This window comes from Lissotriton helveticus, chromosome 7, assembly GCF_964261635.1.
Source record: "Lissotriton helveticus chromosome 7, aLisHel1.1, whole genome shotgun sequence".
Taxonomy (NCBI): domain Eukaryota; kingdom Metazoa; phylum Chordata; class Amphibia; order Caudata; family Salamandridae; genus Lissotriton; species Lissotriton helveticus.
In genome coordinates this window covers 1,220,565,646-1,220,581,615 of record NC_136068.1, presented here as the reverse complement: position 1 = coordinate 1,220,581,615, position 15,970 = coordinate 1,220,565,646, and the positions used below count along the sequence as shown (strand labels likewise).

The 15,970-nt window shown below is 43.3% G+C and overlaps 1 protein-coding gene across 1 annotated transcript in view; it reads left to right on the top strand.

The window, feature by feature from the left end:
* ANKFN1 (ankyrin repeat and fibronectin type III domain containing 1) overlaps positions 1 to 15,970 on the top strand; it is a 1,441,385-nt gene that overhangs the window by 303,929 nt on the left and 1,121,486 nt on the right. Inside the window, exon 4 of the mRNA XM_078650803.1 lies at positions 4,235 to 4,348. Coding sequence (XP_078506929.1) covers positions 4,235 to 4,348 — 114 coding nt within the window. The remainder of the gene's footprint in view (positions 1 to 4,234; positions 4,349 to 15,970) is intronic.

The following is a 15,970-nucleotide window of genomic DNA, read 5'->3' as shown; positions in this document are numbered from 1 at the left end:
ATGATGACATGTTTATGAACCAGATATGATTTATGACGATGATGATGACATGTTTATGACCCAGATATGATTTATGAACATGATGATGACATGTTTATGACCCAGATATGATCTATGACTATGGCGATGGCATGTATGATTTATGACCCAGATATGATTTATGATTATGAGGATGTCATGTTTATGACCCAGATGTGAGGTATTGGCTATGGTATTGTCGTGTATATGACCCAGATGTGATTTATGATCCCAATAAAACTGCGGCCAACAACCACCACAACAAATACGACCTTGTTGGCTAAGTATATTGGGATGACGAGGGTACCTGGCTTGTGGTAAATACTTCCCACGGTATGGGGGAGTTCGAGGGTTATTGCAGAGGCCGCCGCACCCCCCCGAAGGGGGCGGGAGGCTCAAGGGCCGGCGCCATAACCCACGTCGAGCCCCAGTGGAAGAACCGGTTCTGGGCGCCCAGAAGCGGCAGGAAGGATCAACACCTCCCGAGGGAACATCCGGTTGGCACCAAGGAACCCCCTAGCCAATAGGGGGGGACCGCCTGGTATGAACCCCCCAATGGGGGGGCAGCTGCGCGTAGTGTACGAGCAGAAGGGGGGATATAAGCCGCCGCTCCCCCCAGATAGCTCCTAATTTCGTGGAGCGGGGGAAGCGGCGCACCTGAATTTTGACCCACCCACCCACACCTAGGAACCAGCAGTTGTCGCAGTGCTGGACAGCAACACAAGCATGGGCGGATATTGTTACGGATGGCTAAGGAGACACACCAACATGGCGGTGTGTAGAAGTAGGCCACTCATTTTGGGATGCCGCACGGCAGGGTGATGTGGCCGGGCTAAGGAGGGGAGTAGCAAACGGAGACGGCGCTCGCGGCCCAGACCCGGCCGGACGGCAGGGCACAAAAAGGTAGCGAGTTGGGCCTGACTCCTTGGAGAAGCTACCCCTCCCTACACGCAAAGGGCGTGGGTGACCACCCAAATTGTGGTCCCAGAGGTAACACGACAAAGAGGACGACCAAAGCATAACAAAAGAACTGTTTTGGTAGGCGTGCCATCTACGAACTGAATGTACCACGATATGATCTGCACAATATGATGATTGTCATGACCCAGATATGATTTATGACGATGATGATGACATGTGTATGACCCAGATATGATTTATGGCGATGATGATGACATGTTTATGACCCAGATCTGATTTATGACTAGGGTTAGGACATGCATGATTTATAATAAATAATAATAATAATAAAGGGGCTTCTAAAGCGCTTGGTGACGCCATCCCGGCGTGTCCCCGCGCTGTGGAGAGAGTGGCCGAAAAGGCAGAGACAGGTCTACTGGGTGAACAGATGTGTTTTTAAGAGCTTCCTAAATATAGTTTCAGTCTTGGCCATCCTAATTTCGATGGGAAGAATGTTCCACTGGTTGGCTGCCAACACTCGGAAGGAGCGTCCACCCATTCTGGCCTTCTTTATACGAGGTACTTTCAGAAGGCCCATGCCCGTGGAGCGAAGTGCTCTGGTGGGCTGATAGGGGATAGCTAGATCCTTCAGATATTCAGGGGCTTTTGAAACGGTTATCCTATAGCAAATTAGAAGTGCCTTAAATAGGATCCTTTTTTTTATAGGAAGCCAATGACGGGCAGACAGAGTGGGTTTAGATGCCGTTCTTTTGGGGAGTCTGAGAACTAGCCGTGCTGCCGTGTTTTGTAGCACCTGGAGCCGTCTTATGTTTTTCTCAGTTGTCCCTAGTAGCAATACATTAGCATAATCTATGCGGGAGGTGACTAATGCTTGGGTCATGGTGCGTCTAGCCTCCAGGGGCAGAAGGTCCAGCGTACGGTTTAGGGTCTTCATTATCCCGAAGCATTTCCCTGCTACTTTGTTAACGTGGCTCTCAAAAGAGAGTTTGGGATCCACCCAGACTCCCAGATTTTTTGCCTCCCTGCCAGGGATGGGTGTAGGGCCAAGGCAAGGAGGCCACCATTCCTGAGTCCAACTGGCATCCTTTCCCCCTATCACTAGAACCTCATTTTTTGAGCCATTGAGCTTCAGGCAGTGTTGGTTCATCCAGCCTGCAAGCTCCTGCATGCAGGATTTAAAATTGGCCGCTGCTAAAGTGGGTGCCTGTGATAGGGAGATGAGCAGTTGAGTATCATCGGCATAAGATACTAATTCTATGCCGTATGATTGGACCACAACTGCCAATGGAGCCATATAAAAGTTGAACAGGGTGGGGCTCAGGGCAGAGCCCTGGGGCACCCCCTGTTCTAAGGCTATGCTGTCTGAGAGAAACGTGCCTCTCTGAACCTGAAAACTGCGGTCAGAGAGGAAGGCCTTGAGCCAACCCAATGCCGCCTTGGTGACCCCAGCACTGCTCAGACACTGTAGCAAGATGGAGTGAGCCACAGTGTCGAACGCAGCGCTGAGGTCCAGCATAATGAGAGCCATAGTGTGACCTTCATCTGCACCAATCCGCAGAGTTTCGGTCGCTCGCAAGAGGGCCGTCTCGGTCGAATAATTCTTCCGAAAGCCCGATTGGGAGCTGTGCAGTGCCTTATTAGCCTCTAAGTGATCCATGAGCTGTGTATTGGCTAATTTTTCGGTCACTTTAGCAAGAAAAGGTAGGAGGGAAATTGGTCTTAGGTTCTCTAGTATGTCCTGGCTTACATTCGGTTTCTTTTTTATTGGCAGCACTATAGCCTTCTTCCAGTCTCCCGGAAGAGAGGCCGAAGAAAACGATAGTTGAATAATGTGTCTAAAATAGGGCTCCAGTACTTCCAAACTAGCAGTCAGAACTTTAGGAGGGGCCGGATCTCGAGGGGAGCCCGATTTGACACTTTGGCATATATTTACCAATACATCAGGTGGAGGAACCAGGAAGCTGTGTAAACATGACTCCGTGGAACTGACCTCCCTGTCTTCCATGAGATCATAGCTAGCGGTCAGGTTTCCAGAGAAGCTTGCATAGATATCCGAGATCTTTCCAGAGAAACCCAGATATGACCCAGATATGATTTATGAACATGATGATGACATGTTTATGACCCAGATATGATCTATGACTATGGCGATGGCATGTATGATTTATGACCCAGATATGAGTTATGATTATGAGGATGTCATGTTTATGACCCAGATGTGAGGTATTGGCTATGGTATTGTCGTGTATATGACCCAGATGTGATTTATGATCCCAATAAAACTGCGGCCAACAACCACCACAACAAATACGACCTTGTTGGCTAAGTATATTGGGATGACGGGGGTACCTGGCTTGGGGTAAATACTTCCCACGGTATGGGGGAGTTCGAGGGTTATATCCCTTTCAAGGTTCACAGAGCCTGAACAAAGCCCAGTCCTCCAGTCACTCATTTGAAGGCCAGATGCAGTGAGTGGTGACTACTGATAGAGTGAGAATAGGGTGCGGACATAGGTATGATGCCACCAATGCTACCGTCTATGCTGTCATATGTGAAGTTATGAGCAGTACATTGGGACATGGCATCACGTGCTGCTTATTTTAATTCACACACACTGTAGTGGTTGGTAGACTGATAGTTGCAACTTCAATTTCATTTTAAAGTTAACTTCTATGTATTTAAAGAAGTGTTTTTTTTAGTCTTCTCATTACATACTGGTAACTCTCCTTTAAAAAAGATTATTTTAGTGAACACCTCTATCCAACATAGCTATACAAAATGTGTATGTGCACTTGCAACCACAAGGAAGCTTGGAAGGAACAATTGTAAAAATGCAATTAGTGGTTTTCCATAATTATACAAACAAAAATATAATTTCCCTTTAGGGAAGCGTTGTTTAGATTAATTTAGTTGATGGTAGATTGTACGTTCACTTCGCCAATATGTTCTTAAATAAATTTCAATAATGAGTGTTTGTCTGCTTTCGCTTCCCTCTACCGATAAAACAAAAAAACAGCTCACAGATTTATATCAGACTCATCACACTGTTTTTTAATGTACGTAACTCACGGTTTTATTTACACTGGGAATAGTTTACCTTGAATAGTCCTACGCTATAATACGTTTAATACGTTTTATCAGTCATGCGTGTACCAAACATATACATATTGAAGTAAGTGGAAACCACAACCCACTGTGTAGTTAAAAAGAAAAGAATCTCGTGCTGTGTTCACAATACGGATAAAACCTGTGCTTTCATTACTGAGTTTGCTGTTTTTCTTGTCTTGTGTCCCAGGAGCCCCGGAGGCGCCGACCAATGTCTGTCTCATGGTTACAAGTAGCACATCACTCACTGTCAGCTTCCAGGAGCCTCTCAGTCTCAACTCGGCTGTCGTGACTAAATATAAAGGTAATGTTCTTGGCACCACAGAGTTTCGAGAGATTTGCGTAGAGTGTCGGATTGAGTTACATTGTAAATTGCTCTTGCTGGGTACAGATTCCCTTAAACCTTTTATCGGCTCATCGCTGCTGCCCATGCTGTCTCAGATCTACACTAAAGTTTTACACACGTGAGACTGTTGGCAGGGATATTATAAAGATGAAAAATTCAGCATGCGAGCGTTATAGCTCAAATAAACTTATTTCAGCGAGATGAGGCACACAGATGGCGTATCTATGCAAAAGAATGATTGTGTGAAGGTCAATATTAAACGTGGCATTTTTACTGTATTCCACAGAAATGATTAACCTTTGGGGAAACTATTCTGTCATTTGTTACGTTACAGTTTGCAATTATGTAAAGTTTTCTAGTGATATTTGCCGTTTTTAGTCAGCTTCGAGGCTTCACATATACACTTTCATGAGACATCTGCTTTGTAATCCTAAAATCTTAGTAGATCTTAAAGGTCAGTCAATGTTATGATTTTCGGGAATACCAGTCCTACTTTTCATATTAACAGCACATGCGAGCTGCTTTTCACGTTATTTCACAAGGATCTTTCAAAATATATTTACCAGATACTACGCAAATCTTCTTAAAAGCATAGTCAAATGATACACACGTAAGCATTATTTTTTATAGTAACCTTTACATTATTCATAAATTAAACATCACACACAATTCTATACACACATATAAGTACAGTGGTGTTGTATCATAGATAGGCTTGCCTGCATTCATATAAGCTTGAAACATTCAATGAATGAAATTCCAAATTAAGTAATTTGAACTAACACCGCTTTAAATATCCCAATAGGCATATTTAACTAGCAACTATCATGTTTTACATACTCCAGCAAAATAATTATGTAGTATATGCTATGATTGACATCAACATGACTTTGTCACCCAGCATTACAAAAAGTATATTCACTGAAAATGGCATTAATGGAAGCGATGCCAAAGGGTGAAAACAGTTCATCTTCTGCAACATTTAAAAAGTACCCCATAACCTCACCACAATAAAAGCAATTATAATTATGTTAATGTTAGTCTATTAGCATTTCTTTAGAGCTTACCACCATTGCCATAATAATTGTGAGCTCACCACCATTGTCATAGTATTGTCTCTATTTGGTTGCCCTACAGTGCACACCTGAAAATGATTGCACCTCTTGTTTGTTGAGGTTTGGCTGTGTGTGGTTAGTTTAGACATTTTGAAGTAGTTTGTTTAAGTTAATAAAAACGTTTTTAAAAGTTTAGTCTTGGGAGACCCTTGTGTATGAAAGAGTGTGCCAAATGACTTCTCCGTTTTCTTTTTATTGGGGGGTGATCAGATATCATATATCCATGACTCAGCTGCAATACAGTGCTGTTTTTATCAGTATAATATGCCAGGAAGGTAATGCTCTTATTACTTATTGTTAATCTAATTACGCTGATTCTACTTCCCATCCAAGTCCCTACGTCATCAAGTATGTACAGGGGCACTGTATTGCCTAAATATATGTAACCAACTTCCCAACCATGTGTGCCTCTAAGGGTGAACCTCTATGTAGGAGACCAACAGACTGTAATTAAATCTCGGAACACTTTGTCCAAGAGTCCAAGATAAGCTTTATTCGATATCACAATAGTAAATCATAAAAGCATACATAGTAAAATACAAAATACAGTTAAAAAGTTACAAATAGGTAAGAAAACTAAATGATAAAAATACAGAAACAATTTAGGAAAAGGCAACAGTAATCTACTCGCTTGATAGGGACTTCCTTCTGAAAATACCAACCCGTAAGAAACGCGATTAAACCATACATGTGTACAAATTTGAAAGTAGTTATAAATGTAAAAACGCTGGTCTACATTGTTTAAAATTTAGCGATATCATTAGCGGCTTAATAGAGGAGTAACTCAAATTAGAGTAATATTTACCTAAAAACAGTATATGCATGGTGGACTGCTTGTATATATAATCTGGCACAAGGAGATGATGGACGGCGCCCTGAAACTTTTCAGACACTCACCACCAGTCACAGATTTAGGTTGAATCCATCATCGTTCTTTAGCTCACTTCGCCACCCCAGTTCAGACACAGCTATATGCAAATCAGTTTTGACCCTGTGCCTCATGGGAACAGTCCAGCCCGAACTGTCAAGCCATGTCTTCCCTGGACCGGAAACAAGCATCCTGGGTCCGGTTTTGGGCTAACAGCCTTCATCAGCCACGCTACGTTTAATCCAGTGGCAAAGTGAGCTAGAGACCCACGTCTGGGTATCCCTGCCAACTTAGGGCGAACAAAACAAACACAAGGAGAAGATGGACAAAGCTGTGAAACTTTTCAGACCCTCACCGCCAGTCACAGATCTGGGTTGAATCCATCATTCACTTCGCCACCCCAGTTCAGACACAGCTATATGCAAATCAGTCTTGACCCTATGCCCCATGTGAACAGTTCAGCCCAAACTGCTAAGCCATGTCTTCCCTGGACCGGAAACAAGCATCCTGGGACCGTTTTCGGCTAACAGCCCTCATTAGCCAGGCTAGCTTGAATCCAGTGGCAAAGTGAGCAAGGGTCCCACGTCTGGGCATCCCCTGCCAACTTAGGGCAAACAAAGCAAATACAAGGAGATGATGGACAGAGCCCTGACACTTTTCAGACACTCACCCCCAGTCACAAATCTGGGTTGAATCCATCATCATTCTTTAGCTCACTTCGCCACCTCAGTTCAGACCCAGCTATATGCAAATTAGTCTTGACCCTGAGCCTCATGGGAACAGTCCAGCCCGAACTGCCAAGCCATGTCTTCCCTGGACCGGAAACAAGCATCCTGGGACCAGTTTTGGGCTAACACCCTTCAACAGCAAGGCTAGTTTGAATCCAGTGGCAAAGTGAGCAAGGGACCAACATGCCTCCTCATTGTGCTTCTTCTCATGGCTCCCAGTCACATTCAAACAAGCTTTCCCCACACTTTGAAGAATTTTATCATTGATACATGTTGTTTAAATAATAAAGAATGTCAAACAGACCATGATTGTTGGACATATTTTCTTCTGGTATTCCATTATAGCAACAAAAAGCTTCTGCACATGTTGCGCTATACAAATAAAATTATCGTAACATAATGTGTTTGTATTTGTGTTAAGAGTGGTTCAGTGTGTAGGCTGGTGATCCAATAGTGTTTTTTCTTTATTCTTTTTTAATCATTTTCATGTGCTTAAATTTGTCTTTAGATTGCAGTAAAATCAAGCAATTAGAACCAATAGGAATTGCATTTTCCTGTAATATACATTGCAACTGAAACGTGTTTCTATACCTGTTCTAAGTACACCCGCTAGCTATGAAGCATTCATACTGTTCTTTAAGAACTACATGCAATAGCTGTTATCTTTTTTTTTTTAAGTTTAAATATTGCAAACAACTGGCCATCACATGTTGGCAGTGGCACATGTACTTTTTTCTCTTTTCTGCTTATGTGACATATATTTTCAATAAAAAATCAAACATAACAATAACGCCAGCTTACCAAGTCCAGGCCTATCGAAATATAACACATTTTTAAAAGAGGGCAGTGAAAAATTAACTGTACACAAGAGAAGGTAAAACCCCTATTGCTGAAACACAGATGTAGATGGCAGTACGAAGAATGAGTGAAAAACATGAGGAGAGAGGAAATGGATAATGTAAAAAATATGATATAGGCTGCCCCTCTTAAAAAATATGGAAAGAGGAGGGGTTTATGGGTGTGATGGAGAATAAGAATGAACAATGGAGGTTGCAAAAATAGAGAAAACAAAAAATAAACAAAAGGAAATGAACTCATGATTCACTGATACAATTGCCAAGTTGAATTACAAAAATCGTTCAAAAAGAAAGGAATATGTACATAATTGTCATTGCAAGTAAGTTAAACCTGGAAAATACTTAGGAACTATGGCAGGCAATGGCCGCAGACTAGAATCAAGTAATCTAAGAAGACTGTGGTTACATATGATTTCAGAAAAAATAGTCAATATATACCCACCAGGCACAGCCAATTAAAGCTGCCATTGGGCTTTTGTATTGTGACCTTTTTCTCTCATTTACTCTTCTTCCAAGCGATGATTTCCTCCATCCATGAAGCAGCCACCCACGGGTACAATGCCACCGAACACCAGCCAGAGGAGGAGCACCAGAAAGCGAGTAAGCCAACATAATGACCTACTTCAGCCAGCAACCAATTAAAGAGGTAGAGGCCTCCCCCCACGAGAAGCCACCCTGAAGGAGACAAACCATGAATCTGATTTCCAAAAGGAACTCGGTTAAGATAATCCGCAAAGCCCTGCACACATCCAGAAAAGGCGAAGGAAGATCAGCAGCCAACACAGGAGCAGCGTCCAAAGCAGGCCATTCCAAATCCCTGGAATTATGGAACCATGGAGATACCTTGGGGACAAAGGCTGACTCCAACAGCAGGGCCACACCATCATCCGAGAATGACAAAAACGGTTCCTGGGCCAACAGAGCACCCAGTTCCCCAAGTACCGGGCCAAAGTAATGGCCACCAAGAAGACCACTTTCAAAGTCAGAAACTTGACAACCTTCTCAGACAAAGGCTCAAAGAGAGGAGCCAACAGAGACCACAAAAAAAGGGGCAAATCCCAAAAAGGAAAAGAAGGCCACACCACCGGGCGGGATGGTGAGAAACCGCAATAAACTGGAGACCAAATCATCCACATCTCAAAAATTCCCCAAGGGTATCGAAAAGCCTTAATAGCTGCCCACTGAGACCATAAAGTGTAAACCACCTACTGTTTATCAATGCCTTCCCAGAGAAACTGGAGCACTTCCGACAAAGAGCACCCCAGAGGGGAACGAACCTAGCACCCCACACCAGCGATGGAAATTCCCCCAATGACGCCATAGGATTTGAAGGTGGAATTCCCGCAAGACTGCTGCAGAACCAAGACTAAATGCTCAGGGAAACCCCAACTTCGCCACTCCTGGCTCTCAACTTCCACACTGACAGCCGAAGCTGTGGATGCGATAACATCAAAGCTGACTGCAGAGGGGATGGATAGCAAGGGAGAAACCAGGGACCTTGAAAAGACAACAACCTCAGAGTGGGGAACAACGACCAGCAAGGCCAGAATGGAACCACCATCCAGGACTCCTGACGGAGGCAAGCCAAAAACCGGGGGATCTGCGCCAGAAGAGGAAACGCATACATGAGGTGGGAAGGCCCAAGAACGAATACCACATCCACCCCCCAAGCACCCTCCTGCCGAATGTGAAAGCAGCACTGGGGTAGCTGGGCTTTGTGCTGGGAAGGAAAGAGGTCGAGATAAGGAAGAATCAACCTCCTGCACACTAGCAAAATAGGCAGTCAGTGACAACTTAGGGGAGGTGGGGAAAAACCTGCTGAGGGCATCCGCCACACCATTATCCACCCCTGAATGTGAACAGCCAACAGAGACAGCAAACCCCTCCACCCACTAAAACAACTGATTCACTACCACATTCATAAACTGGGACCGTGAACGCCCCTGATGCTTTAGGTACGCAACAGACACCATGCTGTATAAAGACTACCACATTGAGACCCAACAACTAGATGTGGAAAACCATCACAGCTCAGGACAAAGCAGTCAACTCCCTCCAGTTCGGAAAACGCCGTCCCTCTGGAAGGGACCAACAACCATGAAGGGACCTGGAATTCAACCTTGCCCCCCACCGAAGGCACTGGCATCTGTTGTCAGAACCGCCGGAGGAGAGGACTGCAACAGCAGCCCCTGAGACACATGGTCCGACAACATCAACCAGTGCAGAGCAGGAAGGAGAAAGGAACCCTCGGAACACGAAGAACAATCGATTCCAATGGGCCAACAGATAAAACCACAGAGGCATAAGATTAACTGAGCCTAGGCCACTGTGAACACAGTTGCCACCATGAGACCCAGAATCTGTGACCACAGACAGACTGGAAAGGAGCTCCTCGCCAAGAACCTCTGAGCACGGGAACATAAAATCATTGTACTAGAGACCGGCAGGGTCACCCGTTCAGATGGGTGCGAAAGCACGCCCGATGAAAACCCTTTCTTGCAATGGTTACAACTGACATTTAGGTAGATTCAGAAGAAACCCATCAGCTTATAACGCAGAACACACCACCTCCCGATCCACCAGCACTTGATCCCGAGAGAGAGCATGGACGAACCAGTCGTCCAGGTATGGGTAAATGAGAACCCTCTGTTGATGTAAGCAAGCCACCAGAGGTGCCACCACCATGGTGAACATATGCGGGGAAGACCTCAAGCCAAAAGGCAGGACCTGAAACTGGAACTGATGTCCCTAAAGGCAAAACCTCAAGTACTGATGACATGATAATATGCATCCCGGATATCAAGAGTGAACAAGAAATGGCTCTGGGGCACCAATGGAAACCCCCGCTGCAGAGTCTCCATTCGGAAGGGCAAATGGACCACAAACTTGTTGAGAGCCTTTAAGTCGAGGGCCAGACAGAACCCCAGTCTCCTTTGGAACCAGAAAAATCAGAGAGTAACCACCCCTCCCCACCTCCAGAGGAGGAACTGCCTGAATCGCCCCCTTCTGCAAGAGAGACTCGACCCCCAGAGACAACTACCACCTCCTGACCGGACAGGACGGTCAGAGTCAAGCAAATTTCTGACTCAGCAGGAGGCTCAGCAAATTTGATTTTGTACCGTTGACAAAGACTGTCCAGAACCCACACATCAGAACAGGACTGCTGCCAAGCCGGGAGAAAGAACTGTAGCCGATGCCTACCAAGAATTAGAGAGCCCCAGCCCTATAGTCAGGAACGAGGCTTGGGGGGGGGGTTAGCTTTCCTAACCTGACCCCTCCCCAAAGAAAACCTCACATGACCCCTGAAGGAATGCCTACGGGAAGGAGGGTGAAAGAAATACTTGGAAGAGGCAGTTGCAGTGGAGGACTGCTTGAAGGAAGAAGAGTTATTTTTCTCTTTAAACAACTTATGCAACTTGCCCTTCAATACTTCCCCAAAGATCATAGTCCCCTGAAAAGTCAAGCGCAAGGCACAAGTGTGAATCTATGCTTAATTACTTTATCTATCACCCACTTTAGGTGTGACAAGAGTCCTGGGGGGGTGTCCACTCCATAGTTTTCCGTCTTCTCATTTGGAACATAATAACCCCTATTTCTCTTCTCTTTATGCCTTTTTATTCTTGTCTTTAGGTGGTGGGTAGGAGGTTGGTGGCAATAATGGAGGCCCCCTGTTTCTGAAATGGAGATAGCTTACTCTTTAGCTATTCCCTTTTTGGCGCTTTTATAATTTGGAGGGGTGTGGTCACTGTCGGGCAGTGGGCAGGGTGGGGAGCACATGATGGTGGAAGCTCCTAGGGCTGTCTTAACTTGACAGTCTAGGTTCAGGGGTGACTCTCCTAGTCAGAGTTTGGGAGGAGGGGTGTGTGTTCAAGGGGGAGAGGGGTGGGATCAAGGACAGAGGGGGAAAAGGGGAAAATAGTCAAAATGTTAAAAATGTATAATATTGTTGACTAATCTCAATGCTGGTGCAGAGGCCATGTTTTTAGTTACAAACTGTAGTCTCTCTTTCAGGAATTTAAGGCACAGGGATTACTGGAGGTTAATGGTGGCTATTTTAATAGTTGCAACAACTACCGTACAATGGGTTTAATTAGATGCATATGCTGGAATGTTTCCGGCTTAAACACAACTAGTAAATACTAATTTGTTTGTGAGGAACTCAAAATGTTTAAGCTCCATATAGTATCCCTTACTGAGACTCACTCGGCATGCAAAGACAGGTTTTTGCTTAGACAGCCTGGATATAAAATCAATGTTTGTACATCTCAGATTGGCGCAATCATGGGGTAGCTACATTGGTGGATACATCACTGGACTATAACCTTCTTAGGGCTACAAGTGATCCACAGGGGAGATGGGTGATTATGTAGCTTATAATGATTGGTATTAGGTATGTGTTTTGTGCAATATATGGGCCCAATATTGATGAACGTAATATGATAGATGCCCTAATCTTGAAACTATTGGAATGGTAGGGAGAGCTTTTAGTTTTGGGGGATTCAAACTACACAATAGATTATGCTATAGACTCCACTAATCAGTTAGCCTATTTAAGAATGGGGAAGCTTAGGGATTCTGTACTTGAACTAGTCCATTTTCACTGCCTTAAGGATGAATGGATGACACTATATCCAGTGGTACCAAGATATACGTATTACTCCGCCCCACATAAGCAATATTCCAGGATTGATCTGGTCTTTGTTAATGACAATGCCGATATGGAAGTGTGCCCTCGGGTGACTTTGGACCATAATCCTAGTCTGTTATCTTTTCATTCACATTTAAAAAGCAATCAGCTGCACCCATTTTCTTTTCCATAGTATGTGTTTACGGATATGGAATATATGTCATTATTTAAAAAAAATTAGAGTTTTACAGAATTATGGTGGCATTGCCTCCCCTCTGACTGTATGGTACACAATGAATGTTGTTGTAAGGGGTTATTACCCAGCAGTATATATTTTTCAGCAAAACAAATACAGAGAAAGTAGCATGAGCTACAGAAAAAATATTTTTCTCTGATTGAGAAACACTCATTTTTGGGAAAGACGTTAAAGGAGAAAATAGCGGCTAGTTATAATAAGCATTGATCTCTCCTGTATGAATATGGGGAACAGGTAGGGAGAGTACTGGCTCATTAATTGGCAAACAAGAAAGTTAAGACCCAAATTAAGGCTATTAATGGGGAGGACGGGCTACTGCATTCACACTCACAGTCAATAGTGAAACAATTTGTTGTGTTTTATCAAAAACTTTATGGCCAATAAAACATATATATTTTTTTAAAACGTCTTTTTATTGATTTTGCATCATACAGTTTCCACAGGTCATACATACGTTATCAAGTTACATACATATCAGAATAACAATCAGGAGGTGTCCATCAAATTTCCATCACATAGTCATGCTGTTGCCAGTACCTCTCCGGCACAGGGCCCCTTTTCAAACTTCCCACCAAGCCAATGGGGCTGGATACCTCTCTAAAACAGCTGGAGCACCACACCCCTCTACAGTCCCTCCAGGACCCCCACACTTTCTGTCACTTTTTAGGGCACCCTCTCCACTGGTACACCACTTCTGCATTTTGATACCAGTCCTTATGCTACATCTACTCCCTTAACTTAATGATGGAGGCTCTGACATGCCCCACACTGGGCAAAGTTTCTCTAGGCTACTTCCAAGGCTAAGGTCACCCATATGCGATGGTACCTGGGTCTAGGTTCTTCCCCAGATATGTTCTATAGTGATTCTTTTTCATTCATTGTGATCGCCTCTGACAGGACTCAGGCCAGTCCCTCTGTGATTGAATAAGCTGGTACGCCCACAATTTATGAAAATGTTTTGCTTCCTGGCTGCTTCCCCGTAAATACAGTATGACAATGCTTTCCTTAATTTGTAGAGGAGGGTTCAGGAGTAATAGGCCCTGTGCAAGATCCGTAGCTGGATAAAGCCGCACCTAGTTCTAAAGGCGATTTTCCGTGGGCTCTTCAATGCCTTGACCCACTCTTCATCCTCTATGTCCCCTAGGTCGTCTGTCCATTTCAGATGCTGAGATAGCATCACTTTTGGGGAGTTATTTAGTAACTTCTTGTAGACTAAAGATATACCCTTGCATGAGATCTGCTATGAGGTGATCTTCTAAAAGGCACAAATATGGCAGTGACTTCCCCTCCAGTAAATGGCGACTCAATGAGTGACTTCCCAGAGTATGATGGGGAACTCACTGTTCTCTTAAAAGTACTGAGCGGTCCCTTTTTTGATTTTTGTCTTTCATTTTTTTCTCTCGAATGTACCATGTGTCTTTTTTAGGGAACAATGTGATGTTCATTAAGGGCCCCGTAGGTGCACCTTTATAGGTGAGTGGTCCGAGTTGCCCCTCATGTGAATTGTCGCATCTCGAATCCGGGCAGACGCAGTATGAGTAGTAGTAGTCATAAATAGTTTATTCTATTAATAGATTGATTACAATAAAAGTGTGATCATAACATATATCATTTAAAATTATCAGCAGTTTAAAATGTCAGTATTTAAAACTCACTTTCGAAACTTGCAATGGTCAGGTTCAGTGTAAAACACATAAAGGTATAAAATTCAGCATGTTCCTGACTTAAGTCATGGTTTACATACATTATTCGCCCATCTACCACTGTTTTACTATTTTCTTTAGCTCAGTCTATTTGTTTTTAAAGATAAAGTGCTAATGTGCTAAATGTGCAAAATATATGCATCTGTATTTGTACAGTTGGTTTCTTTATCTTTCAAGGAAGATCCATTACTCTGCTATGCTTTACTAATATAATACAGTGTTGATGTGCCAGATGTAGAAAGCCCATTGAGTTATTTACATTTATTCAGCTGTTTTTATTTCTAAAAGAACTTTCAATACTTTGTTGAATAAAACCTGTGTTGTTCAACAAACTGCCTCTGTATTATGTTTTTCTTTTGCACAGTCTATTGCTTTCTGTAATGTACTAAAGTTCCAATGTGTCCGATATGCGAGGTACTTAATGTTCTATATATTTATGCAGCTTGATTTATTGTTTCTTAAAGAAAGGTCCAAGGCTCTGTTAATAAAATCTGCATCGCTTGCCATTGTATACGGACATTACGCAGATAATACTTTATACACTTGATCTAAAAATGTTATTATTATTGTTATTTCGCTGTCTTCTCTGAATCTAAAACAGTTTCTGACGTATAGTTGCCCAGCTACCAAGGGACATAATACCCCTTAAAGCAGCACCATACACTTTGTTTTATTAATGACCGAGGGATCACCTTAATAAAAATGTATCACTCTCCCTCCAACCATTTTTTAATACACTTTCACTGCCACTTACACCCACGCACCCATACGGCTTCATCAAAAGATCTCAGAAAAAGAGACCCTTTGGGGGACCCGTAGGGCATTGCCGCAGCAGCCGATGAGGAGCAAAAGCCCAATGATGCAGCATGATATTCGTTGGGGTGTGTGAGGTCATCAAGACGGAATATTAAATAGTCTGAAACTTAAGAATGTCCTTTTATGTGGCCATGTAGATTTAAGCCTACATTTCCTTGACTACGCACAGTATAAGTATCAATTACTAAATCCATATGGCCGTATTTTTCAGCTTGTAACTGGTCTAAGGCCCACTGCTTGGTAGTGAGTGAATTGCAAATTCAGTTTTTCCAGACAAAACTGCTCATTTGCCCCATATCCTGTATGTCAGGCAAATCATAGGATCCTCGTCCCGTCAATGTAGTATACAATTCTGTGTCACTATATAGAGGTCTCCCATATTCTTCAAATATTAGATGTTTCAATGAAGATGGATCGGACTTAACACATTCAATAATGTAATTCACATATAATTCAATGATACCAAAGATTTTAGACCAAGTTCCAATATCATATTACAATGGGGGTTGCCAGCTGTAGATGCAATAGAGTGCATACACATTTCATAAAACACTTCTCAAGGTTACAAATGACCTTCTTACTCATTACTGGGGAAGCATATAATAAATAA